Below are 19523 nucleotides of genomic sequence, written 5' to 3'. Positions count from 1 at the left end.
ATCCAGGTACAATTCTGAGAGGCCCAATTAAGAACAGGGACTTGTAGTGATTTACCTGCAAAGAGTCAAAAGACCTAGATAACCAGGAAGTTGACATTTCCTCAAAACCAAATTCCATTGAAGTGGAATTATAACTCTGTACTAGATACAACCATAATTAACTAAGGATGCTCAGACCATGGAGCATTCCACCTTCCTAAGCTTCCCTTAAGGACAGAATTCAGGCCTGTGGATACCTATTAATAGCCATGCTTTTTTGTTCTCAAGCAGCTCTTGCATAGGAGGTTGATCCAACCGTCCCTGTGAGGAATCATGCCACTCAGAGGCCATTGATACTCCTATTTTCCCACTTCCTTTGCTGTATGTTTTTCCTCGCTAAAGAATTTGGTTTTGGACTTGATTCCTCTGGATTATTATCTCCCTTGAGTATCAGTTTTATAGCATTCCTCTATGCGTCTCTTCCCTGGACATTTGCATTTGTAAAGATACTGTCTTTCTAAATCTCTTCCCAGGCAAATTATTAGTTGTGAAATCTTAATTGCTCCCCATACTGCCTCACTGGTTTCAATAGCACAATGACACTATTAGATTCCACAAGAATTCCTGCCCACTTTCACATAATGAGTGGGTGCTCATGAGAGACATTTATCAAATTACAGACTTTCATATTTTCTTGAGCAAATAAAAATTGAAACAGATTTTAAACATATATAATAACAGCTTGTTTTTAAAGGTTTTTCTGCCAATTAATATCAGATAAGCTCTTGGGTGGGTCATTTCATGACAAGGGTATATTTCTTGGCAGTGTCCTGCCTGTCAACCATGTAGTGGAATATTCATGGGCTATGCTTCCAAGACAGAGAGATTCATAGAAAACTTCACCAAGATGGGAGATGGAGAGTAGAAGATTGAGAGCAGTATGTTGATCTGGGAAGAGGAGGGGGTAAAACTAACAGTACAAATAAGGACACCATAATGCCAATGCCATAATGGGGTGCTATGAAGATGAGACAAAGGAAAATGCCTTGTTAATTGAGGGAAGCTCCTTCTATGCTTTCAGAATCTTACTGATGGTGAACTTCCCAGGGTCTGAAGTCTATATCCACAATAATTCTGGATTACTCCAGTCTGTGATCTGTTTCAAATGGATTGCTTTTAAAGGAGTTAACCATAGACAGTCTTCTAAATGTTTCATTCTCTCTTTTCTTTTTCAAACATTCATTTATTTGTACTTAATTTAGAAGGCATTGGCATTTCATCTTTTCTTGATCATTCTTTTGGGTCCATAAAATCCAATTGGAAGTAAATATATTAATTTCCACATTATAACGAAAACTACAATTGATTTAATACTTGAAACGTCCTTGAAGTGACAAGGTAAATGGTTTCAAAGGCTTTACTGACACCTTGTGGCAAAGGGTGGAACTACAGTTTATTTTGCAAAATTTCCTGAAATGAAATGAGTATTATTTTATATGTGCACAACTTAACAAATAACAATCAATAAATTGTTACTTTACATATCTGGGTACATAAAAATATATACATAGGTAGCCAAATTAAATAAAGAACCAAGAAATTGCAAAGTATTTCATTAGCATACTAAACTGCAATATCATTACTTAGTATAAATAATTTTTTGGTTTCACACATGGATAACTAAACTTCTCTGGGAAAATCAGATGACTGCTTTCCTTGATACTGCATTAATATATTTGAACTACTGTATTTTTGAAGTTTTTTGTTATTTTCTATATATATACAAAATACATACATTCATAAAATTAGCTATTAAGATTATTCCAGAGCATTTCCATTCATTGCTTAAGATTTTTAAGGAAAAGTCTTACCCAGTTAGAATGACTATTATCAAAAAATGAAAAATAAAAAGTGCTAATATATTTAGTATAGAGCATTGAAAACATACAGTAATATATTATATACAATTCACAGTCACATCTCGAAATCATGTTTTATAGTTAATTATTACATGGTATTTCAAGGTCCAAATACATGTTTAATAACATATATAATCTTAGTTGTACAGTTTATATGCTGTTAATGAAGTCAGAATACCAGTAGATTAACAGTGTATCACCTTAGTCTAAGTTTTTCTAAATACAGTTATTGGTTTTGAAACATTAACTTTGTCCATATGTGATCTGATAGATTTTAAAAGGCAATTTATTACAAAGCCAATGTAGACTATAGAGGTAAAGATCTTTAATAAATTTATATTATGTTTTCCCTTGTAAATGTCAATTTAGTCTTTAGTTTTAGGCCCACACAGTACCAAGCAAAGAGATCAGTTCATTTCTAAAGATTATATTTATGTGCTCTTTTAAAAATCCCTCTGAATCACGGTCTGTGGAAGTTTTCATGCAGCTTGAGTCACCTCCAACTGTTTGTCTTACAGACAAGAAGCAGGAATCATATTCTTAAAAAGAAAGAAACGGTAAGCCAGATAATGGGGTAGAAGACAGGGAAGAGTAGATTTGTATCTTCCTGGCACTTCCACATTTCAGAAATCTCTTTTCAGCAAAGTCCTTGTTTAAGGCAGAGCTTCATGGGATCGGCATTCTGGCCTCGTATTATCTTCTTTCACCTCTATAGTCTCAATTTCTTTCACCTGTTCCTGGTTGAGAGCTGCAGGTTTTTAATTGTAGAAACTACAAACAGACCTTAATATTGGTGTATAATGTCATTCACAGAACTGATGCAAATGTACTATTAAGTTCAGATCTTGGGACTTGCCCAAGTTCATCAGAAGGCAGTATATGGAGAATTACGGAACGTAGCTTACTTATGTGAAAAGAATATTGAGAAGCAACTGAGTTCTCTGTCAGCTCTAATTTCTCTCGAAAGGAATGGAGAAAGTAAATACTCCTTTCTGTCATTTGGGTTTTCCTCTCCTTTTAAAGAATTTTCATATGGGAGAATGTGCCATACCAAGGTACCAAACTATAATTTTACGAGTCAATTTAATTAATAGTTATTGCAAAGTTTTATTCTGGGCAGCATTTGGGAGTGGAGACAGGGATTGTGGAAAATTTTAAAAGTAAGGAAAAGCGAATGGACAGCTTATAATGATAAAAAGTCTCTGTGCCAGTCAGGAGATGGAAAAAAAAATACCAAAAGGGTCCATACTGATCCATAATTTTAGAATGTAATTCATTACCATAAAAGGTGAATGAGTGTTGCAAAGAAGAAAGAAAGCCTCGTGAGTTAGGCTACTTAGGAGATGGTTTGTGAATCAGAAACTTCTTTGATTGGTTGTAGATGGTTTGGGGAAGCACTTATTTAGTTATACAGGGGATTGAAATAGACTGTGGGCAATGACCTGTACATAGAATATGACTGATTAACAGTGAGGTATCCAACTTATCCTAGTGGTCTGAGTATTTTATAGGGAGCACTGCAAGATACAAAGGGAAGTTTCAACTAGATCCTCATTGGTAGAAAAACCTGAAAGTTTTATACCTTGTTCAGAAGAAAAGGAACATTTTATCAGAATAATATAATTTTAGTGACTGGTATTTTTTAATAAGACACACAGTAGTAAAGGTAGATAAAATAAAGAGGAAAATATTAGTTGGTGTCTACTATTGCAGTTAGTGGTTCCAAGGATCTGACATAGGGTATTTGCAATAGGAAAGGAAGATAGAGGTTAGAGATATTTTGAAGATTTTAAACATTGACCAATGGAAAGAAAAAGGAAAAAAATTAAACTTCCAAGTTCAGGAAAAGGCGATTTTAATTTTGCACTTTTGCATCAATTTGATATGCTGTCAGAATAAGAAGGTATTCACTTTGTAACTTCTGCACTTGAATGGGTGAGTTAAAAAATAAATGTTAGAATGTTAGCTTAACAAAAATTTAGGAGATCTGCACCTGGAGATATGTGTGCAATTTTGGATATGTCATTTAGAAGAAGGTACTCATAATCTGGAATGTGTTCATGATAGATCAGGTGACAATAGCCAAAACTCTGCTTTGCATATGTGACTGCTTTTCTCAATGTAACAGAGCCCTGGAAAGTAAGCATAGCTACAATATATAAATATTTGAAGGAACATAATATAAGTAGTACACCTAACCTATTTCAAAATGACACAGTCATATAATCTAACATAAAATCTAAATTCAGTTTTCTCCAATTGTTCCAGTAATATTCTTTATAGATTTTTTTTCCTTTTTGCCTCCTGAGGATTCAAAGGTAAAGATTTAATCTAAGATTTATAAGAGAAAACCAATTTCTAGTAATTAGAAACACATATGATCCAAAGAAATGTGACTGGACTGTTAAGAAAGCTGATAAGATCTGCAGCATCTTAATGGGGAGTGACCCAAGAAATCATCCTGCTCCTTGCTGCGTTGGATAGATATCATCTGGAAATGCGGGTGCAGTCACAGATGTTTCATTCAGAGCCATTACTGATCCTCTGATGTATGTTCAGAATAAAGGACCACGGTGATAGGAGATACAAACTCCCTCTGGCGCACATGATTCTGGAGATCTTTAAACTGGTGGAGCGAAGGCTAGGGAAATGGACATAACTGTGGTCTTTAAATATTTGAATAAATATTATTGTAATTTGAATTGTGCCCTTCCCGCATTAAAATGATGAAGTCCTGATTCCATTAACTCAGATGGTGAGCTGATTTGAAAATAGGGTCATTATAGGTGTAATTTTTAAAGATGAAGTCATATAGGGTGAGCCTATCCAGCATGACTGTTATTCTAAGATGGCCATGTGATGATAGAAACACAGGCTGATGCACAACTGACCATCAAAGTAGAGACTTCAATTAGGCAACTGTAAAAAATGCCAGATTTGCCAAGGTAACCAGCAAACCACAAGAATCTGAGAAGAGGCGAAGAAAGATTTCCCTGCAGATTTCAGAGGGAGCTTAGCCTTGCTGATACTTTGGTTTCTGAAGTATAGTCTCCAGAACTGTGAGACAATAAATTTCTCTTGTTTTACAATGCTCAGTTTTTGAAGTAGCCCTAGAAGACTAATGCAGGTACAAGTTAAAAATTAGGTAAAGTCTATTCCTTCGGTTCTAAGAAAGAATTAAGAACTAGTAAGCAGAAACAAAAGGGAAGCAGATTTCAACTGAACATGAAAAAGAACTCATGAGCTGTTAAAGTTACTTCAACATCATTATGGTTTGGATGTGAGGTGTCCCCCAAAAGCTCTCATGAGAAACAATACAGGAAGGTTCAGAGGAGAAATAATTGGGTTGTAAGAGTCTTAACCCAATCACTGAATTAATCCTTGATGGGATTAATTGAAGTAGTAGGGTGTGGCTGGAGGAGATTGGAATTGGGGCATGGCTTTGAGGTATATACATTTTGTATTTGGAGAGTGGAGAATCTCTGCTTTTTGGCCACCGTGATGTGAGCTGCTTCCCTCTGTCACTCTCTCCTGCCATGATGTTCAACATCACCTCGAGCAATGGAGTCAACCTTCTATGGACTACACCTCTGAAACCATGAGCCCTCAAATAAACCTTTTCTCTTCTACAATTGTGCTGGTCAGATCATTTAGTCACAGCAGCAGAATAGATGACTAAAACAAACATGAACTCAAGGGTTTCAGGATGCTTCTCTATATTTATAAACGTTTGGGGGATGGATCAGAAGTGTCACAGAGCTGATTATTTAAAAATTGGATGGCAGGTTAGACTAGTGATCTCTAACCAAAAATTTCTGTAGTCTTGTTAGAGTATTAGCAAATAGAAACTGATAGCTTCCTTTCCTTTTTCTGCTTCCATCAATAATACATTAGATTAGTGCAGAAGAATAAAATTATGACATTTGCAGGTAAATGTAAGGAGTTGGAGAATATCAGGCTAAGTGAGATAAGCCAATCCCCCAAACCCAAAGACCAAATGTTTTCTCTGATAAGTGGATGCTGATATATTATGGGGGGAGGGCAGGGGGTAAGGGAAGAATGGAGGAACTTTGGATTGTGTAGAGGGAAATGAGAGGGGTAAGAAGGATGGTGGAATGAGACAAACATCAGGACTCTACCTACATGTATGATTACACAAATGGTGTGACTCTACATCGTGTACAGCCAGAGAAATGGAAAGTTGTACTCCATGTGTGTACAATTAATCCAAATGCATTCTGCTGTCATGTATAACTAAATAGAACAAACAATTTTAAAACCTGCATATTTACCTTCCAAAAAAAAAAGAATACATAAGAATGACCAAGCTTGGGGGATGAGATTTAAATAGAAGTTCTAGCACTTATTAACTATCTTTTCTAAGGTAGATGAACTTCTCTAAGTTTCTCACTGTTGAAAGAATGTTCATAGTATTCACTTCATGGTCTTATTGTTGTGAAACTATTTAATAATTAAAGTGCCTTGAACAGGTATGGCATACAGTAAGTACCAAAGGAGTGTTTGTGGGACAGAGATTTCCTTAAATATTGTTTAGATGCAATGCAGTACCTGTCTTCCAACCTCTGCCTTTCCTTATCTCCAAAATGAGGAGAGCTGAAAGTTAAACTGAAACTAGTTATACTTTTTAAGGCCTATATTCTTTTTTAGGTCCAAGTTTCCACCATTTAGACCATATGTTGAACAAATACCAGCAATATGATGTTTTTGCCTATTTTCTCCTTACAAACTCTGATAATGTGTCAGTTGCTAGGGTGTAGGGTGTATGTGTGTGTGTGTGTGTGTGTGTGTGTGTGTGTGTGTGCATGTGTTTTAAGTTTCAAGTGTTTATGGGAAATAAATTATTCCACAGCATCATATTCAAATAATAAAAGACTATAGCTTACCTAGTTAAGGCTCAGCTGTGTTTCTGGGTATTATTGGGCAGGTGTAAGAGGAAGAAGTGAAGTATTCAAAATGAAATCCTCAGAAATCTAAGTAGTTTATTAAATTGACATCAACTGGTAGCTGATGGCCAATTTCAACCTTAGAATCTGATAAAAGGATTTTCTACCATATGAAACTCTTAATAAATGGCACATAATTATCAAAAAGATAATCTTACTCCATGACATAGGTTTAACAAAATGTGCTTGTATTTCTACACTAAGTTTACTAATCACTGTATCATTTGGGCACTTGGTGACATCTCTGACTGGTTAATAATATCCCAGACACAATCACAGTTACTTTTAGTAAAGCAAATCCATCAATTGATATGGACAGCAGTTCATACACCTATGTAATTTTGGAGTCAGTGGTTTTATAACCTTTGCATACACCAGATAAGCAGAAGACTGAGAATGAGGGCACTGGATGTTCTTTTAGGAAAGAGCAACTGAATGAGATAGCACAGCTTTTAAACTGGGGATGTTCTACAAGGCAATGAGGGAGGCCCACTGTGAGAGTATTGAAAAGCATGTTTGATTTGAGAGTAATGTTTGGAGGCCATCAAGAGTAATAAGGAGGGGGGATAGAGTTTCCAGAATTTATAGGTGCTTTGTTACAGCTCCCTCGTTTTCTTGAAAGAAGGCAGCCTGTTCTGTGAAAAGGCCAGCTTTTCACTTAGAACTAAACCCCAATTGTAACTGTACTTTTATATTTTATGAGCCATGTGTTCTTAGACAAGTCTCATGAATTCACTATGCCGCAGTTACCTCACAATTACATGTGGGTGACGTCTTCCCTTAGGATTGTTGTGAGGATTATACGACATAAGTATATGAACAGTCCAGCTCAGTATTTGGCAATAGTAGGGGTTGAATAATCATTGGCTCTCAACTTTTAAAGACAAGACTCTTCCTCTTTTAGAAGTTTCAAATGCAGATTTTGGGAACAGATTTGGGTAAAGATCTGGATGTTTACTACCTGTGTTTAGATGTTGCAAACACAACAGTCAGTTAAAAACCGCTGTCTGCTAATTCATCTTAACTCATCAACTATTTTTTGAGGCCCTTCTGCATTGCTGAGTGCTGACAGAATAGAGGATAAAGAGAAGATTGTCCTTTAAGTTCTGGGAGGTGCAATTTGAACTCAAGTGAAAAAAAGCACAGCTTTGTGATTCATTGAGAAAAACCTAGCAAGGCAAATGAATGGATTTTTGAGCAAGTAACTCAGGATCCATACAGACTGACTGGTTCAGTGACAAGGACACAGGTTTAATGACCTCGCCTTTTCATTGTAGGGACTTTAAGGGGTGTCAGCCAGACAGACAGCATTGCCCCATCAACCCTTGCTTCCTTTGCTTGCTTACTGTTCCCTCTCCTTCTCATGTTAGTTTGCGTGGCTGTGTGGAAGAACCACCACATGAGGACAGTGACCAACTACTTCATTGTCAACCTCTCTCTGGCTGACGTGCTGGTGACCATCACCTGCCTTCCGGCCACGCTGGTTGTCGATATCACGGAGACCTGGTTCTTCGGACAGTCCCTCTGTAAAGTGATCCCTTATTTACAGGTAATTCTTTTATTATATTTATTTTCAACTCAAATACAGAAACTACCAAAAAAATATTTTCAATAGTAGGTAGCCATGGTCCTTGGGTAAGTTAATGGGTTAAGAAAGAAATATACTTTACTGGGAACTGCCTGACTTAAGGAAGACAATACTTGAGATTTTTCCAGAAAAACAAGTTAAAGTCTGAGTACAGAATAGAGGAGCAAAACTGTTCAATTATCTTACAGTGTTACCCAAGTATTTGGCTTCTTTAATTTCTAATCTCACCCTTATTAAATAAGGAACTTGAAAAAAATTAATGCTTGAGTTTCTTCCAGTATAAACAATAGAATATCTGTTTTTAAAGTGAGTTCTTTTCACATGTAAGAATTAAGAGCTGTGTGATCAAGCACTACAGTGAACAGGTTTTGGTGTTGTTCTCAGGCTACCTGGTTTGGAAACTGTTCTGTTCACAGAGGGCAAGCTATCAAGTCAAAGACTGTTTGCAATTCACTCATTTTAAAAGGATAAAAACTTTAATGAGATCTATCTCATATGTTGTTGTGACAGTTTGCTTAGATAATTTACATAAATTTCTTGGCACAGTGATTACCCTCTGCTGATCTTATAAACATAGTATGTTCTCATTAAACCTCAGTTATCAAATCATCATTACGTGTTTTATTGGTCAATAATGAGGGCAACTTTTCTATATTTAATTGTCATATAAGGACTTAAGATAAATACTTTCAGAGAATTATCTTCTAATTGTACTTGTAGGTCTGAGAACTTCAGGAAAAAGTTTCCCACGATAGTGGCCACTACTTAGACATAGATTCCCTTGTAGGAACTGAACATAAGTGAAATCTTGGTGACTCAGCTTGTCTTCTATAGTTATCCTCCACCTCTTATCTTATTCTCTCCAGTTTCCAAGGCAGGGATAATATTTGCAGGAAGAGAAAATAGGCTTCTGATAACAGAAAGTTGGGGGAGACTACAAAGAGCCCATTACTGGAAATTATTTGGTTTGATCTTTTAGAACTGAAACGTTATAAAGGGATTTTCAGCTCAATAGTTCTTCAGTGACCTCTTACAAAGAGAAGTGATAATTTTTAAGGTCAGACATCATTTGCAGAATAATGGAAAATGCCCTACAAGTTGTAAGCTTCATGCACATCTTATGTTTAACTGTAAGGTTAGTTTGGGTCAACCTGCTGAAAACCATGAGCAGATTACAAAAAATGAACTGTAGAAAAATTTGTGAGAGACATAGTAAAATGAACAACAGATAAACAAATATCTCTGACAGTGTTTGCATGGAAGCACTGGGAAAATTCTAAGGAGCAAAGAATTCCAATATTTCACTGCCTGTGGTACTTCCAGAAAACTTGTATTCCTTTTGGCACCAATAACCACCAGGAGGAAATGTTAGGGATCCTTGTAATTTTCAAAATGGTTCTGGGTATCCATATTCTTCAACTGGCTAAGAGTGTTTTTGTGTTTTCTCTGTGAACCAGAAGTTTTGGTGGGGAGTGGAGTGATGAGGAGGGGTACATCACCTTGTGGCAGGTGCAGCCCTATTCTGATACCTAGTGATGCCCTGCTATGGAGCAGGTGTTTCAGATGTCCTGTGAGCACTAAAGGACAGACTGAGGGCAACGTGGAACCAGTAAGTGATGCAAGCAGGAGTCTCTCCTGAAGTCGCTGACAGTGGTCACCCACACTACACACTTAACTGCAAGTCCTGCAGTTAAAGGAGCATTCTCAGCTCTGCTTCTGCATGAACAGTGTCAGTTATTAACTCCACAGTTGATTCTCTTCTCTACAAGCCAAGGAGAAGAACGAATGAACAACCATAGAATAGAAATGACTCAGCCCATCCATTAACTCATTCAGCATCACTTCTTAGCACACAAAGAGTTTCACTCACTGACTAAACTAGTGTCTGAATTCTCAATATTTATTGCTTCCTTTTTATAGAATTTTTCTGAACGTCACAAATAGTAATGGATAATAAGCCTTGAGTAGTTTTCTCCTCGTTGTGATATTCTGAAGCTAATGACTCTTATTGCTGAAGTGTTATTTATGTCCTATTTAATATTTAAAAACATTACATAATTTCCAGCCACATTTTAAGGTTATTCGTTGCACTTTAGATTCATATAGGACATTTACTAATTTTCTATGATTTATATGTTCTTTTTCTTCTAAATACAATACAACCTTTAGATTTATGGTTGATGTACTGCAACACCCTGGCAAAGGCTCAAACAACTTAATAATCTCACAAATGTAATAAAGCTTAGCTGAATAATTAAAATGACCCTTTTAGATGTTTAATAATTCTATAATTCCAAGACCATTAACATTTAGTAAGATATTGACTGAAAATTATTGTGCATTTCACTCAATGACAGGAACAGATAGTTACTTTTTCAGAGTGATTTTTGTTTGTTTGTTTGTTTGTTTTAAGAAACTTCTGAAGAGGCTCAGAAAAGAACCTGCCAGGAAATGAACAAAATTCAAGTGAGATGTAGGTGGTACATGCTGGGTGGTCAAACAGGCTTTCTTTTTCCCTCAGTTATTATATTTTACTACCTTCCAATCTATTAGTGCCTATCATTCAAATTCATGATTTGGCAAAATTTCCATTCCTACTTGTCATGGACCTTTGAGATTCTTTTGGCACACCTATGTGCTAACATAAAACAGGATCTTTTTCTACCAAAGGAAGTCCCCAAGCATTGCCCCCTAGCATGAGTGACACCAAGAAACTGAAGGCAGAAGCTGCTCCCATCATCTCATGTTCACAACATTTGTAATCCACACTGGACTTATTTCTCAAATGACTTATTATCAGAATGACCCAAGCTATTATCAGAATGTAAATGAAAAAGGCACCCAGAAGTATACTCCTAGAAGTGAAAAGCAGCAACACAACTCTCATTTATAATCACTTAGGATAGGATGAAATTTTATATCCCCTCAAGAAAATCTTGTAAATTGGATGTTAATTGCATACTGATGTGCCTTATACACCTGCAAATATAGATGTTGAAAGATTGAATATCAAATCACTGATTGTCAAGGGTATATTCAATGGATTCTACTGTGAGAATCGCACTAGCATATTTTCTCCCTTCGCTATACAAAACCGATGGCACTGCACCCTGGGTCACTCTTGGCACTGGACATAAGTTTTTCAAGTGAACTGATACAAATTGATTATTAGTATATAATAGTAGTGATAAATACTAGAAATGACAGTTGAGTTTGAAGTATGTTACTTCTATCTCATTCATCCAGGTTGATTAAAATTCATGAATAATAAATTACTAAGCCTTGATGAACACTTTACACTTCTAATTCCTAGAGAGGATAAATATAGCCCTGACCCAGTAGATGTGAAAAAAATCAACTGCAGATCAAGACTGCCATAGTAGGTTTCCTGGGTTAGCAATGGAATGGAGAGGCTCTAGGTACTTGATTCATTTTTAGTAAGTCAAGGGGGGAGGAGTTCAGAGTGGGTAGAGAGTGAGAATGGTTTGAGAGAGAGTTGAAGATACTCTAACATAGCACAAAAAATTCTCAAGAATCATCAGCTAACTTAGATCACTCTGGTAGAGTTCAACTCATTAAATTTACAATTAGAATAAAATTAGCCTTTACAAATTTAGCAAGGCTTAGGATATTATTTGTAATTTCTATGACTGTTTTCCCTGAAACATAGTCTGTTCCAATTCAAATGTAGAATTACAGGCTCTAGAATAAAAAAAATAATAGTATAATCATCATTATCATTGACATAATCATAATAAGTAATAGCAAACACATACCACTTATGTAACAGTCTTGGGCTAAGTATTTTATATCTCAACTAACTCTCTCTGCAATTCTATTTTTGTCTCCTACAATCATCCACATTTTATAGAGGAGAAAACTGAGGAATAGAGAGGTTGAGTAACTTACCCAATATTACCAGTGAGTAGATGAGATTTGTGCCTAGGAAACCTAGGTCTAGAATTGGTCCAATTACAACCTTCTGCTTCTCCCAGAAAGACTCCAAAGAATCAGGGTTGATAGAAATCTCATCTTGCAGATTTCCTTCATTTAACAGACAGAAGCACACATATACATCCCCAGAGTGTAGAATATTGTGTGACCCGATATTATGCAGTTCACTGGTGGGAAAGTAAGAAAAGACCAGCCACCCTGACAGTAAACCCAAAGCCCTTTCTTGTGTTCTGCACACAATCTGAGGTCCCTTTCATTCATTTGTACCTGTAGTAAATGCATTAACAATAAGGGTCCTTATGTATGAAGCAATTATACCTACCCTTGCCACATACTGTGGGATCAATACAGTTGAGACAAAAAAGAGAAGGAAGATTGGATTGTATCTATTACTTTAGATTGAGGCTTTTCACTATTAATTGAGTAAAAAATATTCACTAAGTACATAAAGCACTTTAAATGCTGTGCCAGGTTTTCAGGACACAGCTGTGAAAAAAACGAAAGTAACTCCTACCATAGGGTTTTGTTGCAATAGAGAAAACACATAAAGTAACAAATTAAATAAGTAATCCAACATGGGACAAATGCTAAGAAGAAAATAAATGGAAATCTGTAATAAAAATAAGAAATGAGAAGGGCTCTCCATAGTAAGGGTGAATTTTGAGACTAATATAAGGATCAATGTTTCATTCAATATAGAAGAATCCATTAAACATAATTATGTTTTGTGATTAAGTAGAAATAGGCTTAATGTTTATAATTTCCTTAAAGCTCCAAAATAAAGAATCAATTGTGGTAGCAGTATTTAGAAATCTGAACTGCTGGACTGGGCGAACCTAATCTAATTTTTAGAGACAAGTTGTTTATGCTAACAGTGAGCAAACTATGGTAAGGAGATCCATACACAGAATTCTCTTTTAACATGACTCATTGCCTTTCTTTGGATACAACATATTAGCTATCAACTGAAGTACAAATATCCCTTATTATTTGAAAATGTGAAATGAGGGACCCAGAATTCATGAATGAAAATTGAATGTAGTTTCATTCAAATCCCTACATGATGATTTGTGTTTAAATTTTTTAAATCTTGGATGGACTTTTATTTTATTTTATTTTATTTTATTTACATGTGGTGCTGAAAATTGAACCCAGTGCTTCACACATGCTAGGCAAGCACTCTACAATTGAACTGAGTCACACTCCAGCACCCCTACATGATGATTTAAAGGAAAGACATATTATATTATTTTCTTTAGGTGAAAGATAATTTTCCAATTCAAACCAAATATATGTGTTCTATTTCTGTCCATCCAAGGATGTGATTTCTCCTGTGGATGGCTAAGTGAGAAAACAGAATCATGAGAATAATCATCCTAGTAATGTTAGTAACAGAATTCTAATTTTTTTTTCTGTTTTACATAGCTTTCTTTATATAGAAATCACTTATGTGAACTGCTTTTTGGCAACCTTGGTTGTGCTCCCTTTGTAATATGGTAAATATGCTATGAGCAATGCGTTTGACACTTGGCGCTTCTCCTCTATTTTGTTCTCTTCCTCTAGACTGTGTCAGTGTCTGTGTCTGTCCTAACACTGAGCTGCATTGCCTTGGATCGATGGTATGCAATCTGTCACCCTTTGATGTTCAAGAGCACAGCCAAGAGGGCCCGGAATAGCATCGTCATCATCTGGATTGTCTCCTGCATCATAATGATTCCTCAGGCCATTGTCATGGAGTGCAGTACCATGCTCCCAGGCTTAGCTAATAAAACCACTCTATTTACAGTATGTGATGAGCGCTGGGGAGGTAAGCTCATTTTGGCCCATGAGCTGATATGAACATTACACCTGAAAACTGAAAATAGTCAATATAAAACTGGGCTTATGCATCTAATTGGTATTTGTTAATTTGGTTTTGCACGAGTGTGAAAACCAAGTTGAAACCCAAAACAAGTTTACAGAGTAATTCCACCTTAGTCCTTTGAAAATGTTATTTGCACTATTTTCCAGTGTCCAAATTTTTCAGAAAGAAAATGAAAGGAGAAGGCTTATTCTCTAGTTCAAATTTGGTTATGTTAGTTTCTCTTAAATTCTCCTAAAAAACAGTTAAAGAATATAAACTAAAAATATATTCTAGAATGATTAGCATCTTCTAAGGTGGTTCAACATCATGTTGTCTCAAGTGTCAGATTCCCTCATGGACCTCAAATGTAACTGCTGTTTATTTTAAAACCACATCCTGGAAACATGTCCTTGGAACATGACCAGAGGAGACTATGTGAACTTGTATTGTTCTGAGTCATATTATCCCAATTTGCTTTCTCTCTTCTCAGCACACCAGTTGATGAGTTTTATCGCTGGAATAACTGCTATGTGATCAAGGAGTTATGCTAATTAGGAATCATTTCTGGTTTTCCATCTGACATGTACCATAGCAAAATTTAAATAGGCAGAAGTTTGGAGGCCTTATGTTACTTTGGTTCAAAAGTAGAAGGAATGGGAACACTTTTATCCATACCTGGTGCTGGCACAAACCTAGGTGTAACAAAGAATGACAGAAAGTAATTCTGCATTTCAGCATAGCATCTAGCAGTGACAAAACTATCAAGTGAAATTTGAAAAAAACAATGTGACCTCCTTTGGATAAGAGTATGGCAATGCCTCATATTTAGGAAACCTGAGAGTGCTTATTTGCGAGATAAAGGCATGGTTATGCTTATTAGAAAGATGGATCAAAAGGCAGGGTACCACTAGGATTGCTTATAAATATTTTATTTTCAAATGTTTGAATATTTGAATTTCTGATAATTCTGACTTTGGTGCTTTTTTTGAATACAACATGAGAAAAACCAGTAATTGAGAAATTAGAATATGCTTTCACTACAGTAATATCAAATTAAAAAATACATGGTATTATTTCATACATTGTCATAAGACCTGCAATAACAGCAATTTCACCCAAATTTATCTTTTTTAAAATTTAGATTTACCCTTCCTTTATAAAATTGCAATTGTTTTGCCATATTCTTTTTTTTTTTTTTTTTTTTTTTTTTTTTTTGGATCATCTTCATCTTGCAACTTTCCCCTGCAATAATACAGACAAAAAAAAAAAAAAATGAATGGCAAGTTCCAGTATGGTAGGGATATTTCATAAGTGTCTCATTTTCCATTTATTTAATGTTCAAACAATGTTATGAATATTTAGAGTGTGCCATGCATTTTGCTAGCATGAAGAGAAATAGTCTCTCCCTAATAAAGCACATTCTATATTGTGAGGCTGAAAAGCAAATAAACAAATGTTTATCATGTGATCACTATATTAATCTAGTTATATTCAAAGTGGTAGGAACACAAATGAGAGAACAAACTTAGTCCTAGCTGTGTGGACAAAAGTTTACAGAGGAGTTGCTAACATTTCAGCAAAGCATTAAAGATAAGCAGGAATTCTTGAAGAGAGGAAAGGGGTGTGCCAGGAATCAGAAAAACCTACCTAATGGGAGCCGCATCTTAGGGAAGAAAGAGAAAGGTCAGAATTTATTGCATCTGAAACAGGGGGTGGGTAGGCTACAGAACCAAGTTTAGAAACAAGGTATGTTGAGAACAGATTGTGACATTGTGTTTCCTATACCATTCCTTAACAATAAGTTACATTTGGAAAACTGCTTGAAGTCACTTTCTCAGAATCTTTTAGTTAATTTATGACTAAATTGAGTGCTAGAAAGATAAAACTATTTGTTCAAGATTATTAAATAACATGCATGTAAATCTAAAGCTTTCAACTCAAAATTTGGAATACTTGAAGATTATGAAGATTATAAATTATGATAAAATACTGTTATTATTCAACATAGTGAGTACTGTCTTCTCTATTTTGGTACTTAGTTTCATTATATGTTTATGTGGTCTATCATGTAAAATTCTTATGTGGTCTTATAGTAATGAAGGAGCATTAATTCCTACTAACAAAAAGGTCATAAAGCTACAAATTCTGACAGTTATTGCTTTTGTTATCAATTTGTTATTGATATAACAAATAGGCACATTATTTTTTGATTACCTTTAAGCAATAAACATAAATACAAAAAGTTCATTTCTACCTCTATAGTGTATTACCTAACTCTTGAATGAATGTTTTCTTTCATAAAAGACATTATTGAATACCTTCAGTAGTCATTTCAGAAAACTATTTGAAATTGATTTTTAAAGAGTCCAACATTACTTAAAATGCTTATAAAGGTCAAAATTAAATGATATTGACTTTAGTTGAACATCCACAATATCAAAAATTACTTAAAACGGTGAAATAGCTTTTCAAATATTTAATGAAGTTGCTAATCACTTAATTTTTCTAGATGAATACAAAATAATTCAAAAGGTTCTAATCTTATTGTTCATTAGATACATCCTTTACTATAATGATTCTTATATTGCATGAGTCCTGTTCAAGTAGGCTATTTATAATTCCATGTCCAAGTTAAATTTGGGATATGCCTGACAGTCATAACCTAAAAACATCATAGGAAAGTATACATATATTTTTTGGTTGGGGGTACAGTACTGGGGATTGAACTTGGGCATTCATCCACAGACCCCCATCCCAGTCCTATTTTTGTATTTAATTTAGAGACAGGGTCTCGCTGAGTTGCTTAGTGCCTGGCTGCTGTTGCTGAGGCTGGCTTTGAACTCACGATCCTCCTGCCTCAGCCTCCTGAGCCATTGGGATTACAGGCATGGGCCACTGCACCCAACAAGAAAGTATATTTTATAATGTCACTCTTCTGAATTCAAGCATCTCTAAAAGTCCAATACATTTGAATCCAATTTTAAAACATTTGGTGTAAAATATACTATCTTATTTGAGATTGATTCATGTTTTTTCCTTGTCTTTCTCTTACATTCAACAAATAATGTAATTATAAGAGTAGACAGTGATATTTGATTATCCTACAACCAATATCACAATGGAGGAAAACGTCAGGAAAGCCATGTGGTCAATTGATTTATTTCCATCAAATTGCTTTTGAGAAAGTCCAGCAAATGCTGTTTCACTTGTGTTAAAAAATAACTTGGAATTGTGTCTTAATGGAAATATTACCCAGAACACATACCTGTTTATGGGTAAACGATTTCTGAAATAAAGAATAGCATACCAATAATTTTTTTTTTAAATTGACTACCAACCACATCTTCTGGTAGACAATCTAACACTTAAAAACACATAAATTATGTTAATACTACTGATTTTATGATCTTTAAATTATGTCTTTGTATGTGTTCACAGCTCCAGTCACATGAACTCGCACTTCTAAGATTAAAAAAAAATTGTTTCAGAATTATATTCCCACATTCTGGAATGCTTCATTTGTAAATTCATGGCTCCACACAATAAAATCCATTGAGAAGAAAGTAACTTTCTTTTTGCACAGTCAGAAAAATAATCATTTCACTATTCGTTTATCAAATGTTTAATGGGAATGTACCATTTGTCAAACATGGTTCTGAACACTGGGTATTGGTGATATCTCCTCTCTTGAATATTACAAATTATTCTTCTGTTGTCTGAGGTGGCACTCTTCTGTAAGAGTAATTATGAAAGGTGGCTTATTATGAGGCTTTGAAAATGTTTAAATATGTGCATGTGTGTATTAATTGGAACATTTATAAAAACATTTATTAGAGGAGAAGATAATAAAGCATATTAAAGATTCAGGTACATTTAATAGACCCATGAGCTTTGAAACAATGGTCAAATTTAATAATATGACACGACTCTTCAATCTCTGATTTCAAAGATGGCATAAAGATCTTCATTTGTTCCTTATTTGTTGGATATGTATATGTGTATATAAAACATACATGCATATGCAAAAATTTATTTAGATTTTAGCTGCCATCAGTTGAGTAGAGACAAAGATTTTTAATGGTTATCAGTCTTTGAAATGCTGTTTTCTAAATAAAATAGTCCTTCAGTGAAAGAAATTTTATACAGCTACATTCTAGGTTATATATAAGTGTCATAAAATATGTAGAAGTCATTGTGTATCAACTGCAGAAAGGTTTCAGAGATACTTTTAGCATATAATTTAAATTTTCAGTGGCTTATCTGGGTTTTCTATTAGCCTGTACTCAAAGCATGAAATGAGGAATTTAAAACTATCATGTTTCCTCCATTATCTATTATAATCTCCTTATTAAAACAATCTATCCTTGCCTGGAAATATAATTTTGCTTGATCAACTGCTCTCCGAATGAGTGCCCATTATCATAATATGCATTTACTAGCCAATTACATATTTTTCCAACCATTTATAAATACACTAACTGCAGAATAAGCTTTTGCACCCATCTGTTCAAAACCCATAACTGTTATCACAGTGATGGTATTAAAAAAAGTTACCTATCAAATCTATTTACCTTAGTTCACTCAATTTAGTCTGATACAGACATCAGGGCTTCATAGGTATGTAAGCTTCAAAGGTAATTTTTTTTTTTTTTTTTTAATGTAGAAAGCTCATGTGACACTTTCTTCCAAACAAATAAAAGTTCAAAGCCACTCAGGTGCCTGGCAAGTACTGAGGTCACCTTCCAGTTCCTTTGAAATTGGCCCACCAAATGCATCTCAGGCTGTAGCACTTCAAAGGAAAATGCTATTTGTTATTCCTCCAGTCAGGCTGCTTGAATCCTATCACTTTTTATGTCACTGGCCTGTTTTACAGGATAAACTTGAAAGGAAGTTAGAAATTGATGAGGTAGGTGGGTGCCTTCTGGGCCAGACAGAAGCTACAAATGACACCTTAAATTGGTCTCTTAGACCTCCTAGCAGCACATGCACCCTGCTGTCCCTTGAGATGATTACAGTGAAGAAAAAAATTGAGAAATAAGACAATTTTAGAAGAAAGAACACAGAGAATATTTGACTCAAATTCAACCAACTTGAGACAACAAACTATGGAACTGAGACTATGGAGAATATTAAACTCATAGAACTATTTAAAATATGTTCAGTAAGAATAAAATGATTCCCAAGTAAATGTTATTCACTATTATGGTCATTATCAGAATTATTATTGGCAAATCCTGACTATAAATTTCCCTTATCAGAATTTTCATTCCATAATT

General features: G+C 35.0%; 1 protein-coding gene across 1 annotated transcript in view; it reads left to right on the top strand.

The window, feature by feature from the left end:
* HCRTR2 (hypocretin receptor 2) overlaps positions 1-19523 on the top strand; it is a gene marked incomplete at its 3' end in the record, with an annotated part of 100772 nt that overhangs the window by 58168 nt on the left and 23081 nt on the right. Inside the window, exons 2-3 of the mRNA XM_079147645.1 lie at positions 8233-8411; positions 13968-14211. Coding sequence (XP_079003771.1) covers positions 8233-8411; positions 13968-14211 — 423 coding nt within the window. The remainder of the gene's footprint in view (positions 1-8232; positions 8412-13967; positions 14212-19523) is intronic.

Source organism: Sciurus vulgaris (assembly GCF_902686455.1).
Source record: "Sciurus vulgaris genome assembly, chromosome: 7".
In the NCBI taxonomy this organism is placed as follows: Eukaryota; Metazoa; Chordata; class Mammalia; order Rodentia; family Sciuridae; genus Sciurus; species Sciurus vulgaris.
Note: the sequence above shows the minus strand (reverse complement) of the source record. Positions and strands in the feature narration are given on the sequence as shown.